General features: G+C 36.8%; 1 protein-coding gene across 2 annotated transcripts in view; it reads left to right on the top strand.

Moving 5' to 3' along the window:
- TTK (TTK protein kinase) overlaps positions 1 to 24564 on the top strand; it is a 29933-nt gene extending 5369 nt beyond the window's left edge. For both annotated transcript variants that reach the window (XM_032185710.1, XM_032185709.1), the window contains exons 5-23: positions 1798 to 1904; positions 6615 to 6758; positions 8159 to 8264; positions 8357 to 8432; positions 8510 to 8604; positions 9604 to 9703; positions 10390 to 10486; positions 11954 to 12135; positions 12251 to 12384; positions 13590 to 13716; positions 15649 to 15741; positions 16378 to 16535; positions 16619 to 16770; positions 18256 to 18380; positions 18665 to 18748; positions 21141 to 21317; positions 22025 to 22115; positions 22379 to 22473; positions 23903 to 24564. In XM_032185710.1, coding sequence (XP_032041601.1) covers positions 1798 to 1904; positions 6615 to 6758; positions 8159 to 8264; positions 8357 to 8432; positions 8510 to 8604; positions 9604 to 9703; positions 10390 to 10486; positions 11954 to 12135; positions 12251 to 12384; positions 13590 to 13716; positions 15649 to 15741; positions 16378 to 16535; positions 16619 to 16770; positions 18256 to 18380; positions 18665 to 18748; positions 21141 to 21317; positions 22025 to 22115; positions 22379 to 22473; positions 23903 to 23992 — 2233 coding nt within the window. In that variant the 3' untranslated portion in view covers positions 23993 to 24564. The remainder of the gene's footprint in view (positions 1 to 1797; positions 1905 to 6614; positions 6759 to 8158; positions 8265 to 8356; positions 8433 to 8509; positions 8605 to 9603; positions 9704 to 10389; positions 10487 to 11953; positions 12136 to 12250; positions 12385 to 13589; positions 13717 to 15648; positions 15742 to 16377; positions 16536 to 16618; positions 16771 to 18255; positions 18381 to 18664; positions 18749 to 21140; positions 21318 to 22024; positions 22116 to 22378; positions 22474 to 23902) is intronic.
- The last annotated feature ends 355 nt before the right edge of the window (positions 24565 to 24919 follow it).

Genomic DNA, 24919 nt, shown 5'->3' with positions numbered 1-24919 from the left:
TGTATAAATTTATATGAAGCTGTGTATGAACTACATGTGTAATCTCACCGGAACATGAGATTGGTTTTTAAACCTGATCAGTCAAAAGCAAACAAAAACTCAACCATGCAGCTGGTGTTGCTTGTCCATAATTCCTGGTGATGGAGTTATTCAATGAGTGGTTATTTGAGTGTAGGATGTCAATGTTTGCTCAGTGCTTGCGGTTTCCTTTGTGTCTGAGATTTCCCTGGTGTTTCAGATTCCCCTGTTCCTGGCTGTCAGTTTGCCTAGTACTGTCTAGTTTCTGTGATCTTTTCTAGTTCCTGTTAAAGAACCTTATGACTTCCTAAAATGTTTCTGATTTTTCTTAGCTACTGTGAATAAAGTAACTCTTTGATACATAGGTGCTCTGATGGTGGTGCCTTTGGGAGAAGAAAGGTGCCCCTTGGTAATATTCTGATTTGCTGTTCTTGCAAATATTCCACCTAACAGCAAAAGCCAGACACAAGAGCATCACAAACTTTAGGAGCAGGCAGCGACCAACAATGAGACCTCAGTGTCTATGCACCAGCACTGGGTTCTTCTGATTAAAAGTGGGTTTTATCATTCCTGGTACTGGGCCTGGCTTAGCACAGACTCTTTTCTTGCTGTAGCCTGACCATACTAAAACCTTTTGACTTATTATAATGCAGAGGTTGTTTGAAAAAGCATTGAATGTACTCTGAAACAGGCAAAAGTGAAAACAGCTGCACCTGTGAATTGATTGTACATGGCATTAACCATACCAGGCCTGCCTTCTGGCTGTAATACAGTGCCACCAAGTGTGTGGCACTTGGTCAGTGTTGCTAATGGTAGGTCCTGTTCAGCTTATTGCTATCTAAGTCTGTGCTGCTTCCCCCAGACACAACCTTTGACATGGGTTTGTGAAAGGGTATTAGCGTGTTCAAGGCTGATTTGTCTTACCTCTGGCTTTGCCTGTGAATGGGTGGTTCTGTACCTGTTCCATTGCTCTGGATCAGAGCTCAGTGTATTAAACATACTAGGCAGTAGTAACATGCCTAAACTCCAATGGAGGCTTTGCTAATTTTTAATACAACTACCATTCTACAGACTTCTGCTCAAAGTATGTTCGTTCTAGCTTTATGATGTGTTTTTAAGCTGTTATTTCATTTGTTGTTTTTCTCCATCCATGTTTTTAAGTACTCCTTTACTTTGAACCAGGTTGAAATTTTGGAATAAATGTCTATTTCTTGATTGTAGAGTTTGCTGACTAATGTAACGTGGAATCATTTGGATACTCAGATAATCTGGAATACTACTTATCTTGTATTTTTGATGGCAGACTTTTTTTTTCCATGCAAATTCTGAAGTAAATACACCCCCACCTCCCTTTGCAGCCTCCTTAGTGGGATTGGATGCATCTAAAATAATGCTAATGGACTAACAAAATCCAGAGATGGTTCTCTAGATAGCATCAGCATGTGGCTTGGAAGGTGTTACGGAGTATTTTGAGGGGAAAATAGCTATGTATTCTTTGTCATTGCTAATACTGTTCCTCAAAATGAGTCTACAGCCTTTCTTTTCAGATTTGAGCATATTATAGTTTCTGGAAAAGTTCAGTTTTATTTCTTTCAGTTATTAGTTTTATAAAGATTGTTTACTTACCTGTACTTATTAATGGTTCTGAGGAAAAGAAGAACTTTAGCTATATATGGATTGCTTTTCCAGAATTACCTGAAGCAATCTCCAAACACATGGAACTTGATCTTTGTTAGTCAGGTTCTTCAGTCTTTAACTAGCCTTGTGCTGTCTTTACAGCCTTCAAGATCCAGAGGAGGCACGGGACCAATTTCATCTGGCCAGACTGAATTGCAAGAAATTTGCTTTTGTGCATGTGGCTTTTGCACAGTTTGAGCTATCACAAGGTGTGTAGAAAAACTTCGGTGTTGCTGTTCTTTGGTTTTAAGTTGTGTTTTTTTAAACTTTTGCTGTGTTACATGTTCTGTGAGGAAATGGAGTAACAAATCATAACATGAAAAACCAGGATTTTCTTTTATGATTGAGATTTAATTAGAATAAATCTTCACTGTTAATGAAAATATGTGCAGTTCTTATTTTTTTCTCTTTTTAGAAATCTGTCAAACAAGATGAACACTAGCAGTGATTTTTTCAGCATAGATTTTATTGGCAGGTGTGAGTGAGTCTCTTGGTGGGGTGAAAAATTATGGTCAAAGCTGAGTGGTAATTTCCCTTTTAGGTATCTTCAGCTTGCTTGTAGAAGAGATTTTTCTCACTCCAAAAAGCAACTGTTGATTCTTTTTAAAATTATGATATGCTAAACTATAAACGCAATCTGGTCAAATTAAATTTCCCTTCTGTCACTCAGGTTCTTAAGTAGCTGGCAATTGGGTTTAAATTCTTTTGTTTCCTGTTCCACTGTTGACCTTTCCTGCTGGGACAGCAGGGATGAATGATGTTGGTTCATAATTGTAGTAGACTAATCTCTTGACAGTCACAGATGCTGAGCCATGTTTTAGGCAAGCTGTTCTGATATGAGAGTAACATCTCTTCATATCTGGTTCACTTCAAGGTATGCCTGAACTGTCTGTCCCTGAGATCAGACTTTTGAGATTAATTCATTCATACTGTTCCTTGGTGTACTGCATTTGGCCTGGGTGGAGTTATTTGTGTCTAAGTGCTATGTTTTTGATTTGTTATTGTTTAAAAGTGTTGATTACACCAGTGTTTTAACACTGCATGTTTCCAAAGTTTTTTCTCTCCATCTGTGCCTCCCATACTAACATACTCAGTATGCTGAGGGTGGACAAGAGGACAGCCGACCAGAACTTGGTGGTATGCTGTGTCAGGCAACATCATGCTCAGCAGTAAAAAGCTGGTGGCTTGCTCTTCCATGGTAGCAGTTGCTTGGAAACTGGCTGGGCACCAGCCTGCTTGTAGGAGGTGATGATTGCTTTGCATGACTTTTTCTGTTCATCTCTTTTTCTTTCACTCATTAAACACTTTATCCTGACCAATGATTTCTCTCTTGCTTTTGCTCTCCCTTTTTTGCCCATCCCTTTGGGAGTGAGGAATGAGTGAATGCCCAGTTGTTGGTCAGGGTCAAGCAAGCACAGTTGGAAAAAAAATACTTTGTTTCAGATGATTTCAGGATCTACACCATCTTCTTTGAAAGAAGCCTTTTGGTGGATACATCTTAAGTTTGTTTTGTTTTTTCTTCATAGCTTTTGTCAGTATCATGTAAACTGTTGTATACTGCCTCGTATCAGGAATTATTCCCAAAATTAACTACCCTAAATGAAGAAGCTTAAGCTGTTCTGTATTTTGGATCCTAAATCCCTCTCACTAGATATTCCTTTTTTTATGCTTGCTTCTTGTTTAGGCAGGATAATTGTCCATGGAGAATAGATTTTAGTCCAGTATTTTCTTGCTTTACAGTATTTTAGGATGCAGTTTAGTTGTTCAAAATGTGTCCTGTGTTGTTAAAGTAGTAGTGAAGTAAGCTTCTTGCATTTTGTGTTTTCTTAACTACTGGTAAGTATACCTGTAATGCAACAGGAAGGCTGTTTTAAATTTCCCTCAAATTCATGCCACATAACTAATAGAGGAATACCAAACATTACTTCTACTAGAATCATAGAATGGCCTGGGTTGGAAGGGACCTCAAAGATCACCCAGTTCCACCCCCCCTGCCGTGGGCAGGGACACCTCCCACTAGATCAGGTTGCTCAGGACCCCATCCAAACCTGGCCTTGAACACCTCCAGGGATGGGGCATCCACAACCTCTCTGGGCAACTTGCTCCAGTGCTTCACCAGCTTCTGAATGAAAAACATTCCTCCTAACCTCTAATCTAAATCTCTTCTCTTTTAGTTTAAAACCATTCCCCCTTGTCCTACCATCATCTACCTGAGTAAAGAGTACTTCTCCATCCTTTTTATGTCTCCTTTAAGTATTGAAAAGCTAACATGAGGTCAACTCAGAGCCTTCTTATCTCTTGGCTGAACATCCCCAGCTCTCTCAGCCTTTCTTCATAGGAGAGGTGCTCCAGCTCCTTGACCATCTTTGTGGCCCTACTCTGGACCTGCTCTAACAGGTCCACATCCTTCTTGTGCTGGGGGCTCCAGAAGATAGATGACAAATTTGTATATCTGACTTGAAATTCCAGTTTTTTAGATGAGTCAGTTATCTGACCATCTATTGCTCTAATGTCAGCTTATGTTGAACTTTCAAAACAGTACTTTAAAAAAAAAAAAACAAAACACAAAACACTAATGATTTGTCTTATGAGCATTGGATGTTAATAAAGGTAAACCGGTAGTACTTCAATAACAAAGATTATTAAATAAATGCAATAATCATAAAGCCCATTGTGTAACTAAAAGTGTAGAAATGTTATTAGTGATTACAATGACTAAATTAATCCTATCACAATCACTTGGTAATTTAATTACTCTGTAACTATGGAACATGCTCAAGCCATAGCTGGCTACTTGCTGTCAAAGTGTAGAAACCTGAAATGCAATCCTTAATCCCAAAGGAATAAACCGTTTATGATTGGCTTTGTTTTATCTCTCATGTAGTCTCTGATTTGTATCCCTGAGCTGGTCAATTCCACATTTGGTGATGTGAATAGAGCATTAGTTTCCCTACTTCACAGAGGACTGCTGCAACATGTGAATCTTGTATTGTTTTTTTTAAGAGCGTGGTTCCTTTTTTCATAGAGCTTGTCCAGCTATAGCTAAAGGAAAAAGGAGTGTAGTGCTCTGCCTCCTCAACAAAGCTGTTTAAGCAGTGCATTGGCAAGCATGCCAATTGTTTCTGGATTGATTTGTCTTTCCTTTTATGTTAGGATGAAAAATTATACATTTGCTTCTCTGTTTTGGGCAAAAATGTGAGTGAAAACTCTGGTGACAATCCTGAAATTATGGTTGATGAAATAATATTGATTTGCTTGTAACTCATAACCTGAAAGAATAATAAAGGTGATATTCTTTTTTGTTTAAATGAGTAAAAACTTCATTTAAATAGGATGAGGAGCTCTTTTCCTCCTGTGCCTTGCATAGTGCTACTTGAAGTAAGATTTGCTGTGAATTGCTTAGAGTTCATGGCCATTAAAACTCTGCGTTTGGGTATATGAAACGTTGTGCCTAGGTGTGGATTGTCCAGGCTTTTTTGTGAAGTAGACAGACTGAGATGCATTTGGCTTTACTTCTGTGCCTGGGTTCCCCCATCTAATAAGGAGAATGGAGCAGCCTTTTCATGTAGGTGTCTGTCATGTTTATTATTCAATGAGGTACTTAATGCCAGGAGAAAATTACTCTCCTTTTGAATAACAAGTCACTTTAAAGGACTGTGGTTATTAACTGTAGCCATAGGTAGAATGCTAGCTATAGGTTCTTAAATGCTGGGAAAAAAAGCTCTATTTCTTGCTAAGAATTTGAGGGATAAGTGGGTTTTGATCTTGGTTAAAAACCAAGAAATAATGGGTATGCACAACATAGATCTAAATGAAATCATAGTGAAGTTTATTTTGGCGTTTCCTTGCTCCTGTGTCCAGCATCACAGATTGTTCTAAAAATATATTAGGAACCTATGCTTAAATCTAGTTTCCTCCTCAAGCCTTTCAGGCAAGATTGACATCCACTTTCCGTAATATATCCACCTTCAGTTACCGGTGGAGTTGTGAGTGCTAAAGACATGGAGCTTTCAAATATTATCTATCTGTATCTTTTAAGTAGACGTGGGGCACCTGTAAGAGCTTCACATTTTGCTGTTCTGGAAATGAGGAGGAAGGATTTTTGGAACTTTAATATACAGCTGAATGTTAATAACCGCAACAGTGTTGCTTCAGTTTGGTACTCGCTGAACAGAAATCAAGGGAAATATTTTGGTCACAGTATATTTTTCTCCTTATTTGACTTATTTTTCATAGCTGTGTGTGTATAAGCTTATATATGCAAACTGAACATTTTGAGTGTTTTGTTAAACCATAGCCCCAGCAGTTCTCCCATTTCTGCTTATGGCAAGTAGTAATGTACAGAACTCTTGTTAATGCACCCAGTCAAAAGTAAAGCAAAACCAAAGTCACTCTCATTTTTCACACTTCCTTAATTGTAGTGCCTTCTAGAGTGGCAATGTTTGGTTTAACAGCTGCTTTAACCTTGATTCCTACAAAGTGCATTAAAGGTGTTTTATAATGCATAATAAATTTGGTATCTGGTCAGACATAAGTGCAAATTTGTAAACATCTTCTTTCCTTGCTCGTGATACAGGGGAAAAAAACCAACCTAATGATGTGTTATTTCCTTGTGGTTCTTATAACACTAAGCAACTGCTAAGAATGTAGTTACATGAAGTCAAAACATTTTATGATTCCGTGCTCAATTTTGTGTGGAAAAACTAGCTTATGTGATCTGTTTAACTGCTTCCAGGCAGTATCCTGAAAGTGTTCATTATGCTCTTCCCCCTTAGATATCCAACGGCTTCAGAGAATGATGGAAAGTGACTATAAAGCAGCATGAGCATGATCATGTCTTCCAAAAAAAAAAAAAGTGTTACCACAGTAAAATTGCTTTTATTTACTTGAGTTTTAATTCTGTGGTCCTTCCTACCTAGGGCATGTGAAGAAGTGTAAGCAGCTCCTTCAAAAAGCTGTGGAGTGCTCTGCTGTTCCACTAGAAATGTTGGAAATGGCTCTACAAAACTTGAATTCACAAAAACAGCAGTTGCTTTCAGATGAGGAGAAAGAGAACTTTGCAGGTAATAGCAAACTTTTACAATTGTAATTGAGTTTATGCATGTTGTAATGCTAAATCAAAAAATATATATTCCACTGTTTGTCCTTCCTAGATACAAACTCAAAATCTGTTATTGCCTAGTGACCAGTTGTCTCTCTACGTATTCTCCATCTTATTCCTTCCTTACATGGTTCCAGCTCTTCTCAGGAGCCATACGAAGGCAAACTGTAATTCTGCAAAGGATGTTCCTGACTGTCACTGGGCATTTTTGGTTTGTAATGGAGAAGTCATTTAGGTCTGTTTCATCTTTTCATATAAAGAGCTGCTTTTGAAAGCTGTTTGTTTGAAAACAGGAATACTATGTAAATGCATTTCTTCATAACCTTGTAAGATTGTTCGGGAAGCTTTTGACAAGAGAGATATGCAGTTATAGTGTAATAATGCAAATACAAAAACTGCAAGTCTACAGACTTCGGTTAAATTACTTCTCCCCTTCTCTTTCATGTACAACAGTATAAAGTCTTTGACATACTGAGTGCAATCAAACATTTAATTGGGGGGAAAAAGTCAGTACTAAAAGTGTAGGTCCTGAATAGTATGAGACAGAAGCTGTCTCAAACTAATTCCTTCAAAGTATTGCAGGTCACCAACTGAATGTGAGTCCATTGGTAAGCTTGGGCAAGAAAACCTTTGTATATGGAAAAGTTTGTGTGGGGGATGTTATGGAGGTGATGGTAGTGGACTGATAAACTGCAAAGTCAAAGAAGTGGTCAACGTGAATATTAAACAAAAACTTTGAGAACTATATTCTGTGTTATGGTACTTATCTTTTAAATATTTGAGTAGTTTAGTATATTGATGTAAGTGGTTTCTAGAAATGTACGGAGTGAAATATTTGGAGTTCAGGTTTATTCTTGGAATGTAGCTTTAGGTGTTCAGCTTGCTCTTAAAGCAAGTGTTTCTACCTCACTCCTGTGTTGTACTAAAACCAATGTTTTGGTACTTATTTTCGTCCTTCTGCATAAGATTGAGGGGTTTGCGCTGAAACTTAAATTGCTTGGATAGTCTTTGGATATATGGAATCTCCATTTTCATGTTTAAATATAGTTTACAACTACATATAACTAAGTTGTATAAGAAAACAAGCAGCTTAATGTATTTTTTATGGCTGTTGCAGACCATTTTGTGCCTGCCCTAGGTAGCTTCTTCTGATTGTAAGTCTTTTTTTAACATTGGAATTTTTATAATGGTATGAAATGTCTGCCTAGGTCAGTAGAAAATAGTGTTGTAATATTGATACTAGGTTACTGTGGTTACTGCAAATATGTATTTCTAAAGTTCAGTTACTATGAAAGAATGCTTTTTTAGAAATAAATGCCATCTGTAGTACTATCTGAATAATTCTAACTAATTTACCTACAGTATCAAGTGTACAGGAGTCTGGACTTCAGAGCATACCTGGAAATCACAGAATTATAAAAAGAAATTCGGCTGAAAATTCTTCTAGTGTTACTAGAACTCTACTTGGGTAATGGCTTGATTTTTTTTTTTTTTAATTTCTTCAAATTTCATTTAAAAAAAGAAAACCACACACACTACTGTTATTTTTTGTTGCCTTAGGGAAGAGAAATCACAAGAACTTGATGGTACAGTTAACTTCCACAATCCATTAAGACCACTGAACAAATATAACCAGGTAGAACATGCAACAATTTTCTGAAATCTTAAGCTTTTCATTCTTTACACATCTGATAACTTCCAATTTGCTCTTAGGCCTGTCCTTTTGGGAGGGTTCCTGTTAAACTAGTAGCTGATGCTGATGATGCTGTGAAGACAGATGTCCCACTTACAGCTAGCGTTATGAAGAGGTATGATTATTGGGTGTTACAACAGGTTTTAATTCTTTTCAGTAGAATGATTTTTATTGGACAATGTAAATATCAGGTGTTAATGTTAAAATTAGTCTAAAGATGACTGACAAGTCATAACTGCAAGAGGTATTGCATTAACCTTCCTACCTTACTACTGAGATTATTTGTATAAGAGTATGGAAAGATCAACTTTGTTCTAGCAAATGAATAGCCTCAAAAAGGAGGTAGAGACTAAGGCAAAAATTTTTTGAAAATATTTCTATTTTAGGAAGTGAATACACAAATGTAGACATTCCTAGCTTCTGAAATATTTGTAAATCCTCGCCTTTAACCAATGTTAAAAAACAACCTTTCATAACAATGGAGATTAAAGAAAGGTAGTTATGCTGATTCTAATGTGAATAGCTGTTCAGCAGTGGAAGGATCTGCCATTTTAAACAACACTTTGCTACATGCTCTGAGCTTAGCATAGCTTGAAAGTAAAAGGGGGGAAAATTGCTTTCCCCCCCTCTAATCAAGTCTGTTATGTTAACATCCTTCCTCTTATTAGTGTGATTAAATCCACATAGAAATGGAACTTATGTTGAGACAAATATGTAACCAAAGCGTAAACTGCTTATTCAACCTCTCAAAGGTAAATTAAAGCACATTCTGAAACTGTGAAAGCAGTGGGTAAGATACTTCACATAATATTATTCTGTAAATACTTCAAAACTGAATTTGAAGTGAACTGTTTAGAATCCTAGGGTTTAGAATCCTAGCTGCTGCTTATTGTTGTTTTCAACGGAGAACAACAAAAATCTGTCACTTCACTTCATGGGATAATGGTAGCATTGCTACAGACTTGTGGTTTGTTTGTCACTTCTCTATCAGAGTAGATGTGCTAATCTTTTAACTTGTAGTCCTAAGTCTTCCCACAACTGCATCTATTTATGTGGCTGAAAAAAGGCAATCATATGTTGGCCTGTAGTGTAACTAACAATGTTATTTCAATAGGCAATTATCCAGCTCCAGATGTACAGCCCTGATTCCACCTTTTCCACTATCTGAATCAAAATCTAGTGGGGGTGATTCATATGACTTCGGAGACTTAAAGGTAACTGAAGTATTTTTTTGAATTAGATATAAGGAAACCTACATGGATGTCCTATGATGTTAGAAGGGACAACAATAATGCTTTTTTCAGCTTATTAAAGTAATAAGATAGAATTGCTCTAAGCAATCAGTTGCGAACAGATACATTGTGGCTTTCAGGCTGGAAAACCATGATCAGACACTAAAAAAGCTTTCTCTGCACAATAAATCTGATGGTAGAGGTAATGGGAGGTGTGTTAAAAACCTGTCAGATGATTTATAAAGAAGGGTATAAGACTGCCTCTCTGCTAGAGGACTTGTCAGCTATAGTCATGAGTTTTGACATCAGAAGTATTTATTTTCATGAAGTTCATTGTGTGAAGTCCATTAAGTGGTCTGTAAATCATGGCCTCTAATAATTTTGAGCTCTGCCTTGCATTTTCATGTCCTGTTCCTTCAGAAAGGAAACGAGAACAAAGACCTGAATATTTTCTAATAAAGTCTGTGATGAAAATCCAGTGTATTAATGGATTTTAAAATAGGATCAGTAATAATTACGTGTACCATGCACTACTTTCTGAAATGTACTTATTCTGAGGTATTCAAGTCATTAATTATAAGAATGTTGTTTGGGCATTATGCTTGGGATCTCTTGACTTTCTTCAAGATGCTTTCTTTCCAAGTCCTTACGAGAGAAATTCTGTACAGTTGCAGATGTTGGATGAGAACAGCTTAGAAGTTGCTACCAATTCAACTGTAACTCTCAAAAACAAAATGGATACAAATCCTGTGACAAAAAGAGAAGGTAACTATTAGCGTATGACATTTTGAAGTAGAATAAGCATTGAAAATTTACGGTTCTGCATTTTAAAAATGCATTGATAAAGCAAATATTCTTCAGAAGTGAAAACTGTTCAGCCTGGAATTCAGGAGCATTTAATCATTTAATTAAAATTTGCCTTTTGGGTGCCTGTGGAAGTAATTAAAAAAAAATTTTGCAAGAACTTCAAAAGTCAAATGTAGCCATCCTGTGTGTGTAGGGCTGGGTTTGGTGTAAAATGATGATGGTTAGAGCTAATTCACAATGTCCTTAGCTCTTATGATATACATAATGTAAATTGGTACTGAAATTGCACCAATGTGATGTTTCAAATTAAGACTTGCCTGAGTGAAGAACAAGGCTGCCAGCATATCAGTTAATGATTGCTTATACAGGAAAAGTGTATGTTGGCTGAGAGCAATTCAAACGAAGGATTAATGTTTCTGGAGTGTCATCTGTTTAGTTTTCTTTGGGACACTCAAATTACAGTAGTCTGCTTCTTGCTTCTCCTGTGACTTTTAGTATGTGCTCGTAGCTTACCCTCTAGATGATATAGCTCTAATTTCTTTTGCTGCAGTTTGTTGAAACTATTTTGTCTGAAGTAAGCTTAAAAGAAACAGCCTCAGTCATCTGCTTTGAGAGGGGGAAAAAGTCCAAAGCACCCTCCACCATTTCCTGTGAACACAGAATGTCTATGTCATCTGTTGCTTTCAGCACTTTCTGCTTTCTATCCTGTTTACCAATTAGTATGTGAAACTCCAGGTGTTTTTATCTGCTGTTCTTTATACATAAGATAATATCTCTATCAAGATTGTGCTGTCTGAATTACTTATGCTTTGGTCAGGCTTTTTTTGCCTTACTTTTGGTTTTACCTGTTAGGTTGTATCCTCTTCACAAGCAGGTGAAGAAAACACTCTTAAGCTGTGCTATTTGCAGCCTGCTTTGCTGCAGTTCAGTGTCCTGTTATCTCTGCAAAAGGATCTGAATTTGTGTGCCTTGTCCCTTTGTGCCTTTGGCTTCAGTAATCACACTGGATTATAGGTTGCCTGTTGTCACAGGCAACAGACTTCTAATTTGAAGTATTGCAACAAGCTTATCTTAAACACTTTATAAACCTGCTCAGGATGTCCCAGGGTGTTCTAGCACAACTGATAAATATGGTCTTCCTCTGTGTATTGGTGATGAAAACCGTTCTATTTGTGTTACTGTTGTAGTACCCTAACACTTTAAAGTTACCATGTTACTACATTGAGTTGAATTATCAACCCTGAAGGCTGCACTAATGCCTTAAGTAACTATTGATGTGGAAGGTGTCAGCTTCTGGTAAGTCAATGGTACTCATTTATTGTGATGTAGAAAAATGAAGTGAAACTTCTTCAGAAACTGAGGTAAATCTGTCAGAAATAACTTCAAATACTGAATGTTGTCTTTTTAATTATCTGATTTATTCAGAAAATAAAGTCCAGAATCAAGAATTGAAGAAACCAGAGCCAATGAGCGTAGAGAGTCAACAGCAAGAATTCAGTTCTGCTGAAAGCTACAGAAAGCAATTGGATCAGATAAAACTGAACTGTGTTAACTCCAGAAACAAATGGCCAACTCAAGAAGTGATGCAGAAAAGCTCTTATAGAGAGGTAAAGTAGCAAGAACATGTAGTGGTTTTCTGGTTGCAGCAGACTTCACATATTGGGGAGAAAGTCTTCATTGTGGCTACTTGTGTGGAATATCTTTTTTTTATTATTTTTTTAGGAAAAACGGTCAAGTCTTGAACAATCTCTTCATCCCATTTCAAGAAGACTGTCACCACCAGATGCTGTTTCTAAGAAGAATGATCCATTGCATGTTTGTGGAACACCAAGCACCACATCTGATTACATGGAGTGGTAAGCTGCTACTTGGAGCTTTGTAATTATAGACTGCAGTTTTATCTCTGCAGCTACTTCAGTGATTTTTAATATTTTCTTAAAGTTTCTTGCTCAGATAGCAAAAGAGACTCCTGGTTGCTTCTAACTCTTGATGTGAAGTTGGAATGTTTGTAGCAAGTGAAGCACATCATCTCATGATGTAGCTTGGTAAAAAGTAATCCTCAAATAGATTGTTCATTCTTCCACACTTTGATAATATGGAAACTTTTGGAAATCAAACTCACTGTACACAGTATGTATGATGATGATAACAAATAAGTGGAATTGAGTACTTTTGTGTTCAGTAAGAGCTGTGCTTTGGCTGTAATGAACTACTGAAAAATGAAGTTTGTCACTTTATTCCCTACATAATAAGTGCTAGGTACACAAAGTTCTTTTTCAGTTCTGATCGTAACTTGTGCCAATTTTGATTGTGTCAGTTTTGAGTCTGTAAATACCGAAATGATGTTTTGGCCTAGGTTACTTCAAATAAATTCACACTGCTGAATCCCTAAATTAATATTGTAAAAACCTACAAAGCATTTGAGAAATTAATGGCTTTGCATTTGAGGTTCAAACAGACCTGGAACCATCTGTATGTTTTTAAGTACTTAGTAGTGAGGCATGATTCATCCTGTGCCTTTAATGAGTGAAACAATGGGAAAAGTATATCTTGTAATATAATTATATATATGGTAGACACTAAGGGAACAAATCAAAAAGTGTCAAGGTTTTCTTGCAATCTTCAGTTTTATTAAATATAAGTTCTATGCTGTCTAATAGCATGAAGTAGATAAACCTCTCATTCTCATGACTGTAATGAAGCTTGTCTCACTTTAGCTTAAAGTTTCATCCAAAAATGTTTTTGAACAAAGAGCAGTAGCTCAGCTAAAGAGTGCAAATTCTCATAATGTCCTATGAGCAGTCCTTCCAGTTGTATGGTGCTTTCATTGTCAAGCTTATAGGGAGAGCCACCTATGTTTCCTGTTATAGTTATAAGGACTTGTAAGTAAAAGTTGAAGAGGTCTTAATGCTAATTGGCAAATACAGCAGAGGCTTGGGAATTTGCTGGTAGATTAGGTTTAACTTTAAGCCGAAATCTTCATTGCTTCTTGAGTGTTAGAAAATTTCACTTCAAAAAGTACAACTAGATGCAGATATTCTTCACAATGACTTCTTTTCAGTTTCAGAACGCCAGTTGTAAAGAACAACTTTTCACCAGGATACCAAATTTCTACTCCTTACAGCCAGCTCCCATATTTCCTACCACATACTCCAGCAACTACATTTCAAAATCAGATGGGCTTGCAGGTAACAATTTTAGGCTCTTATGCACCTAAACTGTTCAGCATGTATTGTCATTGGAAACTTCTTTTAGGGTGTGTCTATATATATATTTACACTTAAAATTGGTACTCATATTTGTGGGTGAGTAATGGAAATCAGTGTTTTTAGCTTATTCTGCAAGTAACTGTCTTCATATGTATGCCTGAATTTCAGTGAAATAAGTCAGCCCTTAAAAAAACAATTCAGTTGTGCCAAAATCCTGAAGTACTTCTCTCAAATATAAACCTTTTATTGCAGACCTGACTTCATGACAGGGGTAAGAGCTAGAATCACTAGTTTGTTCTGCTGTACTACCCACTACAGCGGAGTACCCCAAAAGCAGTGTGTGTTGGAAACCATAAACATTTGTGGGAGGAAAGACAGTGAAGAATTACATTATTTTTCCTTTTGCTAGATTTCAAACTCTGCATTTATATTGGTATGAAATAGTATTAAAATAGAGTAGTACCTTTGGGTTGCACATTTTGATAGGAATCATTCAATTTATAGGCAGAATGGTAGGAAGTTTAAGCCTAGTCCCCCAGAGGATTTAATGTTTAATTTTGTGGCTGTTCTTACAGCTTGGTATAGCTACAGCAGGGGCAAAACACATGCCTCCTTTAGCTGGCATAAAAATGATGGATCTACATGGGAAAAATGGCTATTCTATCCAGAATACCTGAGTATTTACAGTTCGTCTAGTGAGAGTAGGTTGTAAGCCCTTCTTACCTGCAAGGGTTTTTGAAACAGTTTCCCAGAAATGGCCTTGGCCACCAGTGCTCTAGGTGATCTAGATTGTGATCACTTTCTATCCTTGTGAATTTATAAAGGAAGGCAGGATGTTGGTGCCCAAAAGCGGAATGTAAACTGCAGGACACTGAGGACAGTCTCCAACCTTGGGTAAAGTACTTGCTTCTGGATCTTCAGTGCAGTTGTGTACATTTCAGCTACTGACCTCTCAATCTAGAATGAGTAAGTTGTATCTAGAAAAGATATCAGCCTGGCCCATTATCGTGGGCCATAATCAGGCTAGCTCTGTCCCTGCAGGTCCTTCAGTTGCTTTGAAGCCAGTCTCTTGTGCAGGAAGAGGGAGGTACAGTGTCATTTCAGACTGTAGCCTGGTTAGGCTGTCCTTGGGAATAGCATTTGTGGCCTCAGGTTTTCCTATCTATCCTGGTACAGTAAGTGTCTTCAATCTTAAGAGCATTACTGTGCTCAATAAAATCACTCTATCAACATTACCACTGACTTCTTCCTGTGGTGATCATAACCATGCTTTATTCTGGCACTGGGCAAACAGATGTTTCCTAATTTGGATTGTATGAGTGCTTAAGAGACAGTTTAGGTTCCACTTCCCTGGAAATCGCTGTGGAGCATGGGTATAGCATGTTTTCCCTGCAGATGTGTTTCTTAATATACTAGGTAATCCTAGTTAGGTGGGTGGTCTAAAATGAAAATGTGAAACAAAATAAAAGGCAATACTTCTGCAAGTGTGGTGGACTTAAATAGTAACTCTTGGTAGAATTACTCTTGAGCACAGATAATTGCATTTGGTTTTCAGGAGTACAGTGATTTTAGTATGACACTTATTCTGCAGTCTAGAAAGTTTTCTAAGGCTTTTTCGAGGCCTTATACTCAATGTGTTGATAGACAAGCTTGTGAAATCTTGCTTCCTAGTAAGCTTGTGATGGCCATTATACAAATATTTTTGCTGTGGTGATCTTTTGCTCTTAGTATACGAACAGATTTAAGGTTTGGCTTTTGTGCACTTGTCTTGGTCTACCTGATCAATGCAAACTTAGTAATCATAGTAAAACTTGATAGTTACAAATCATAGTAACTTGACAGAAGTAGAGCGCTACCAAGTTCTGCTGCACCAATAACTTCTTTCTTTTTAACTCTTCTGTATATACACAGGTTTCAGCTTCTATACCTGCACATGAATGCATTGCCATCAAAGGAAAAGTTTATACAATATTGAAGCAAATAGGTAGTGGAGGCTCAAGTAAGGTAAGATCTATTATCCTTATAGACCTAGTCACTCACTTATGCACTAGTAGTTACATGTATGGTGAAAAAGTCTTCTGGTATCTAACTGGAATTTTCACTGAAGTTAGCAGTGTTTATTTATTGCCTTCCATGCTTGGATTGTTCAAGAGTTCTTTTTCTTGCCTTCCTTTTAATTAGCTGAAGTCAACAGTGATTCCCTTTAGCCTTTCGCATGGACCCAATGTTCTCAGCCTTTTGTGTTGTGGTCTAATCTCCAAATCATCTTGGTGTACTGAAATGAATGGGCAGTGGCAGGTTAAAACCTTATCACTGAGAGGTGTTATTCCGCGTATTTATCTTTGGAACACTTCAGGTTTGTAATCAAATATAACTACTAAAATACAGTGTGGTACCAAGATGATTTGGTGGTTGTTTCTGTTGTAACTGATGGCTTCTTACTTCAAATCATCATGAAGAACAGTTATGGCTGACTTCAAAAGCCTCAATTTCAGTAAACAGGTAGGAATTTCTTAAGTTTGCTGTGTTGCTTCTTCCTTTTGAAAAGGTACGCTTTTCCTTTGGCACTCTGGCTCTGTTGAAATGAAGGACCATAAAGTAACTTCATTCAATCCTAACACTGATTTAACTGTTTTGCAGGTGTTTCAAGTACTGAATGAAAAGAAGCAGCTGTATGCAGTCAAATATGTGAACCTAGAAGAAGCTGATCAACAGACTGTTGACAGCTATAAGAATGAAATTGCTCATTTGAGCAAACTGCAGCAGCATAGTGATAAGATAATTCGTCTTTATAACTAGTGAGTAAATTCATATTTTATTAAATCAATACTGCTTGATACAAAAAAGCTGCCTTGAATTTTAACGTTTATTTTTGTTTTAGTGAGATTACTGATGACCATATCTACATGGTAATGGAGTGTGGAAATATCGATCTCAATAGCTGGCTGAAAAAGAAAAAAAACATTGATCCATTGGAAAGGAAGAGCTATTGGAAAAACATGTTGGAAGCTGTTCACACCATTCATGAGCATGGTACTCTTAAATAATTCTAGGTATTTGTATGGGTTATATGGCAGAGATAATGTTTGAATTTTGGAGGTGTTACCGCTCTGTTTTGGCGTAAGCCTAGTGATCTTTGAAGATAGTATTTACTGTGTTGTGATAATGAAACAAAAGATGAATGTCTCAATATCAGGGTAGACTCACTTTAGGTAGATCAAAGGGATCTTTGAGTATTGCTGTTACTAAAAACTTGCTATTTCTTTGCAACAGCCAGAAAATCATCTATTCTGTATTGCACTACATTATATGCTCCTGACACTTTTTTCTTCATTAAACTGAAATTCAGACTACTTATCCTATCCAAAGAAGCTTTGACGCTAATGACAGCTTCTGCACAGATTTGTCATCTTTATTTAAACACAATGTTTCAGCTTTCACCTCTTATTTTTCACTTCTGATATGTTTCAGCTTTTTCATCTCTTGTATGTTTTGATGCTTCCTTTCATCCTTAACCACATAACTGAAGTGTATGCATCTGTATTCTGTTTGTGTAATGTAGTGGAGACTTTACAAAATATAAAGAGGGATAAGTTGACTTTATGGATAAGAATGATCAAAATTCATGATGTCATCAGGGTTTGTGAAAGACGCGTCATAGGTAAACCTCAGTGAATGGTACCTTTTGAAATCAAGGAAGCAGAGAACGTTGGACTAAGCAGTCTCCTTGTCTTTTTTTCCTTCAAGTACCTGCTTAGCTAATTATTTAAGGAAAAAAAATGAAATATAACACCTCTGAACTGATCCACAACAGTTCAGTATGTCAGTGTGCCTAATGAGCAACAACACAACTACAAAGAAATATTTTTTTTCCATCTGTGTTTTCGTGTCTGTAGATATGATGCAGGCTGTAGGACTGAAACCTATTCTTTTTCATCCCCATTTTGTTTCTGTTCCTGGTTTTTGTCTTGGTTTCTCAGATTTCTGCTTTCACTATTTTCTGTTTTCACTACTTTTCAGATTTTTTTCAGTCTACTTTCCTGATTTTTCTGTATACTTTACATCTGGATTCAAGCTATTACTGTAAAACAAGTACAGTGTACTATTTTAGTTTCTTAGTGGGAGAAATGAAGGTTGCAAGACAGCTGCTGTCCATGTCACTGGAAAAAGAAAGCTCCAAGAATCTGAAGCTAGAATGCTGACTTTTTCAGCATCTATGTGCATGGCTATGCACAAACAGCATAAGCTGGAGGGCCTATCCCTAACTGAGAGAAACTGTGCAACTTGAGTCTTATGGAGTTATTTCAGGATTACTGCAGAATTGGATAAGTAATACGTCAAACTATGAACTTATGCAAGTCTAACCATTGATAAAAGATACCCAGATTTGTTATTAAATGAAATCTGCAAAGAACAATTTAGTTTTAGCCAGGTAGAGGTTATTCTCTGTGCAAAGGTGTGGGTAATAAATAACCATACTAGGAGCACCTTGGATTGACTTTAAACTCTATTTGACAGGTATTATTCACAGTGATCTGAAACCAGCAAACTTTCTGATAGTTGATGGAATGTTAAAGCTGATTGACTTTGGCATTGCGAACCAAATGCAGCCAGATGTGACAAGCATCGTTAAAGACTCTCAGGTGAAATACTGAAGGAAAATTGATGTGCCATCTCCCTGTACACTGCTGTAGTATTTGCTGATCATGTTAATATAGCAACTTCAATTCATACTTTAAAGTTAATGAATATATATGGGGTTTTCAATGTTTTAGTTGAACAGAGTAACAGTAGCCTTCACAGACAAACTTTCAGGATGCTTTTCAGTACTTTAAGACCAAAATCTAACTTAGCAACTAACTTAGCAAGTAAGAAAATTAAGTGCATGCTTCATGTACAGTAAGAAATATTTTTCTACTTTGACTAGGTTGGCACAATGAATTACATGCCTCCTGAAGCAATACAAGATATGTCATCTTCCTATGGAGAAAATGGGAAGTCTCAGTCTAAGGTAACATATGGTCTTTTTTCCTCTTGCTGTCCTTATGTTAAGAAGTAACTCAGGCGTATGTCTTAAGACTTTTTTTTCAAAATTCTGCTGAAACTAGAACATGAAGAAATCTGTTTCAGCATGGTGGTAGGCAGAGGTTGAAGGTTAGGTATTTATTCTCAACTACCTAGAAGCATTTTACAGATAACGTTTAGAAAAGTGCTGAATTGATAGAAATTGAATACAGGACAGATATAGAATACAGGACAGATACAGACTTCATAGATTCACGGAATATCCCAAATTGGAAGGCATCCACAAGGAGTCCAACTCCTGGCTCCACACAGAACCACCCAGTCTTCCTATGTTATTGATGTGAATGGCATTCATTGGTGATAATAGATCTTAATCAAACTTTGTGGTTTGATTTATTGTGCTCTGTGTTCTGAGGTTTGAGTTTAATTTATTGATGGCTTTGTTTTCTGACAGCTACTAAAACCACTTGCAGTGCAGAAGCTTTTTTAAAAATGACTATTTATTCTGTTAATTCTTCATATTTTTGGCTGTGGATTTTTTTTGCACCTAGGTTTCCATATACTTTATCTTTGGCTTAGTGATGTGTTCAGTGCTTTTATTGATTCATTTTGGAATGATTCCTTGTACCTAACCTTGAAAGAACACCGATAAAAGTGCCTGAGGCTTCTTTCCTTTTCCTGCTTTACAGCTTAAAATGTTCTGTTAGAGAACCAATTGTCTCTAACACAGTTTCCTCTGTTGCAATCTGCATGTGGAGATGCGTCTCTGCTTTTGCTCCTGTGTGTGATAAATTAGAAACCTCAGCTATTCCATATCCTGGTGCCAGAAAGCTAATGTGAGCACTGGTGTTCCTGAAAGGACAAGCAGTGCAGTACGTAGCTGAAGATTTTAGCATTTTATCTGAATATTGATACTTGGCTGTAATGATGCAGCACGTGTTAGAAATGTGTGTTATACCTCTGAATTCTTTCCACTGAAATAACACTAGGCTAAAGCTTTTAGGTGGATGTTTCTGGCAGGGTGTCCCACAAGGTCAAGTAAGACAATCACTCCTTACTCACACCGCCTTTTGTGCTGCTCATAGCCTTCTGTTTTGGCTTTATTCCAAAAATAGCCCAAAATTGGTGGAGCTCAATATGCTATTGCTAGCTTCTCCACAGCTACATCTTAGCATTCTGCACAAATAACTCCTGCTTTGAAATCTCTTCATGAAAGCAAGGAAACTTCTGTGCTATAAAGCACATATTTGCTTAAACAAGAAGGTATGACAGTGATACAGGATTCAAGATGCGGTAATACCTGTGAGTTGAGTGGCAGTTTGGCAGGAGATGAGTGATACCTAATGAGGCATTTTAAAAGATATGACAGTCTAGTATTTTGGGGGACCTATTGCTCAGTTCTGTATATCCTGTTGACTTGTCTGTATTAGAGTACTGCATACTTTAGTACTTCATATTTAACTTCAGGGCTTTGGAATGTGAATGCTAAGAATACTTGAGGAAAGCAATTTCACATTGACAGTCAAATTTCAATTAAAGAGCACATAATTTTGTGGAAATTTAAAAAACCACAAAACAAGAAGTCATGTACATGCATACATACAATCTCAGGTTGCGACTTTTTAACAGCTAGAGCAAGAGAGCAAGTATTTTTATGTAGTACAGTTGAATAGAAATATGTAGGGAAACACAATCTCATCTTTCTAAATCTAGAACAATGTTCTATAAATGAAAGTTTATAAAACAACTAGTTTTATTAAGGTTGATAGCCTTTGCCTTTTAAAATTTACCTGTAAATTTTTAGAAATTTGTACGTGAAGTTCAGGGTTGTTCTGGAGCTCAGCTCACTTTAGCAAAAATCTTTTGTGCTGCTAAATCAGACAGTCTCCTTCCCCACATCCCTTCTCTTCTACCTGCCCCTCAACCTTACATTCTTTTCTTAGGAGTGCTTCAGTTTTAGTAAGAGGAGTAGAAATCCTCCTGTAAAGAACATTCCAGGTGTGGTGGTCGAAATATGGACTGAATCCCTTAAGCCTAGAAGAGCAGGACATGCATACATATGTCTTACTAGTTTGTGAATTGAATTAATTCAGTATACTTTGAGTTTGGCTTTGCAGGTAAATCCAAATAGAATCATGATAATCAACTTACTAAGGGCTTTTGTTTAAAGTTGTAATATAGCTTTTTAAATTAATTGAATATAACTGAAAGAAGCCACGTTACAGCACAGTATTAGTGGTACACTGCCAATTGTGTGGTAGTTTCTAAGATTTGTCACTCAGTGTAAAAGAGCTAAGCTGTTAAGTAAGATGACTGTATAGTTGCATGATGGACTGACTGTTCTATGAGGAAGAAACTTTGCTTTTCTTTTTTATTAGATAAGTCCAAAAAGTGACGTGTGGTCATTGGGATGCATTTTGTATTGTATGACGTATGGAAAGACTCCATTTCAGCATATAACAAATACACGTAAAAAACTGTATGCTATTGTTGATCCTCATCATGAAATAGAATTCCCAGATATTGCTGAGAAAGATCTTCAAGATGTGCTAAAGGTAATTAATTGTCCCTGAAGATTAATTTTGATTCATAAAATGGCAACTTTAAGTAAAGCATATTTTCTTTAAATTGAATAAATGAGTTGTATTTGAGGAACTTGTCTTGCAAATAAATGTTCAGTGCCGATTGTAGTAACAGCCCTTGTTACAAAAGACTTACTAAAACTAGAGCTATCTCGTGGTTTCTGTAGTAAATGTCTATTTTCAGATAAGTAGCAAGTAAGTGAACACTGAAAGCAGTCTAACTCCTTTGGCTGAACCACCCCAAGTAATAAAGTAGTATTTGTACTCTCAACCCCCTTCCCTCACCATGCATGTTTGACTGCATTTGAAACTTAGCTGTTTTTTTGCCCCTTTACTCAAGAGCCTTAATTGTGTTGCTCAGGAGGGAGCAAACTGAAATCCAGAAACATTCATCCTCTGACTTCTCAGAAGAAAAATATTGTAGGTTCTGATCTTTACCTCTTCCAATGTTTTTGCCAAAGTAAAACAGGATGATAAACTTTACTCTGTGAAGATAATTGCTAATGAAGGTAATTAGGGTCATCTGTTCTAGTACTTAGTTATTAGTCTTTCCAAATCAGTAGTTTGGTAGTAAGAAGTTCTGATATACACCCACTGTGTCTTTAATTATCCACAATTTTAATTCTTAGGAAACCTGTTGGTAGACAAAACCAAGTTCTTCCTCTTTTTTTCATTTGCAGTGCTGTTTAATAAGAAATCCTAAACAGAGAATATCAGTTTCAGAGTTGCTGGTACATCCCTATGTCCAAATTCAAACCCACAGTCAAACAGGTACATCTTTAAATTATTTTCTATGAAATAACATAATTCTGTTTAAGAAAAAATACTTTGTTAAATATTTACCTTCCAATTACTAGAATAACAATATATTTTGATACCATGTATAATGTGGAATAGACTTACTTAAATTACATTTAAACATTTTCATCTTTAAACTGTTAATTTCAAAACTGACCTGCATGATTCTTAGAAATTTTGCTATTAATTTTATGTAACTGTATACAACTTTTAATATAACTTCAAATTAACTGTAGGTGTTCCAAGTGCAAAAGGAACAGAAGAAGTAAAGCGTATCCTTGGCCAACTTGTTGGCTTAAATTCTCCTAACTCTATTTCCAGAGCTGCTAGGGTAAGTAAATTTGCTTTTCTATTTTGTATGGTCGTACATCTTGATACAGAAAAAGCGAAATGTTTGGTAGTGACAGCAGAAGGGATAAATACGCTGGACCTTTAACAACTGCTGCGAAAACAGCACAGAGTTGTACTTTTGTTTGCAAGTGTTCAGGAACTCTCCTTCTCTCCTAGAATAGGAGGGGTTGGTTGAAAAGGTGGTGGTAATCTTGGCTAACTCTCCTTCCCCACACCTTCCAGTAAATCTGTACATCTCCATTTTTAGCATCCACAACTCTGGCCCTCTCCAGAACAGTCCTTACTGTGCTGCTTTGCCTTTAAGCTGGCAAAGTCAGAAACTGCAGGGGAGAGTCATGCTATGGAGAAATGACTTAAATTGATCTGTCTGTTGTGCAAGCTTTTGGATCCCAGTGTAATTTCTGGGAGTTGAACTGTTACTACTTCTGTATATGTAAATTAGCATCTCTGAGGTATTATGATCCTAGCCTCTAGACTTGGGATCAGAAGAGGTGGTATTGGTCAAACTCAGAATAAGTTGAGATGGAATGCAAAGCTACTTTTGTGGATAGGAAAGCAAGTCCAGTATTCATAAAGAAAGTGCAGCATGTGTGAAGTGAATCTGAAGTGTAAATACTTCCTATATTTAAGGAAAACTGTCTTAACTAGAAAAACTGAAGCAAGGATCCTTTTTCCACTGGAAGATCACTTGTGTAATTCTAGATGGCTTACATTTAATCTTCCTTTATGCAGGTAGTAAGGGTATGGAATCTTTCACTTGTCCTACCTGAATTCCCTGTTTGTTAGAGATGTCCACAAACTTTTGATCTTTGTATGAAAGGCAGAAGTAAGGACAGGAATGAGGTCTTATTTCAAGTCCTTGGGTGCCTTATAGAAGTTTGTGCCTTATAGAAGTTTTTTTTTTTTTTGTAGCTATAGATGGTTCTTCCATTCATGGATCACTGCTAGTCAGGCCTGAGTGTTTCATGGGTGTAAACAAATTATCCTTTTAACACCATTGTGTTGTGGCTATGTTTGTGGCCACTAGTTTTCTTGATTTCCTGATATAAAACCTGCTTGCTTACACCGACTATGCAAATACCTCTTCCATGCTGCTATTTCTACATCAGACAGTTAATGGAGTAAAATCTTGTTTATTTTCTGCGGACTTCAGAAGCTCTGTACCTTTGCTTATGCTGTTAAGTCAGCATGTGTTTTAGGCACTACTTTGCATTACAACTGGTATGATTAAGCATTATCTTCAGTATATCTTTATTGGCTCATTTCTAGTAAGTTCTAGTACAGAGTTCATAACACTTCAGGTGTGGTAAGTTACTTCAAGTGATAACATTTCTTAAAAAAAGATTTAATTTGTCTGTTTGTGAAATAGCTGTGCTTACCTGAATACCTGTGTTCTCATTAACTTTCAGACTTTATATGAACAATGCAACAGTGGTAAAAATCTCGATGTATCAGCGTTTGCAAAACCTGGGAGTCAAAAATCATGGACAACAAAGTGATGTACTGATGCTCAGGATGCAACAGATTATCTGGTCTGTTCAAAAGAATGTTTTGTGCTGCTAGCTTTTTTTTAAAAGGACACTCAGCAGAAGTTCACATTCTTAAATGTAAATGTAAAAATGTATGTACAATAAATCTGTATGCTACTTGGATAGAACAATGAGAATTCCTAGCTGGTGATTATGGTCTTTGTTACAAAGCACTACAGTGTCTGGATAACAAACTTGGACAAGACGCTTCAAGCTTCTCATCCCCTGAAAGTAAAAGAAGAAACTTCCTAAAACACCAGTTGGTGGACATGTAAAACCTGCAACTGCCTTAAAGTATCTCCTATGATGTCAACGCAGGGTTTTGTGCTGTTCTATCTTTTGCCACTAAATAAATGCCTCTTGTGTCCAGGTCTGACCATAACTAAGGGAATAAGCACTGTTTATATGAACAATCAGTTACAAGTCTGGTAGGTGACTGTCACACAGTACTTGAGCTGTTGCTCTGGTGGATAAACGGCATGGTGGAAGCATCAGTACTGTACTAAAGAATAATATGAATAAAATAGGTTTTGTTAAAAATATTACTGTGTTGCAAATCCAGTATGCTTTCAAATTTTGAAATCTGTCAGGATTCACAATGGTCAGAAATCACTTTCTTTGAATTTTGGAGGTATTAACACTAAGCACTGAAGTATACTGAACTGGTTTTTGCACATGGTTATTAGCGGCTTGATCAGACTTCTGTCACTGAGTTGCTTTTCTGGTGCAAGAGTGAATTTTAACTAACTGAAAGACATTAAGATATTTAATAGTTTCAAACTGGGGTTATGGGCTTCATTTTCACAACAGCTGCCTTGTTCTCCTTGGATGCCTTTAAAAGACGGAGTTTGTCAGGTTCTCTTCTTGATCAAGCACTTTTGGATTAGTTCTTGCCTT

This window comes from Aythya fuligula, chromosome 3 (genome assembly GCF_009819795.1).
Source record: "Aythya fuligula isolate bAytFul2 chromosome 3, bAytFul2.pri, whole genome shotgun sequence".
Classification (NCBI taxonomy): domain Eukaryota; kingdom Metazoa; phylum Chordata; class Aves; order Anseriformes; family Anatidae; genus Aythya; species Aythya fuligula.
The sequence above is the reverse complement of the archived record's forward strand: the minus strand, read 5'-3'. Positions and strand labels throughout refer to the sequence as shown.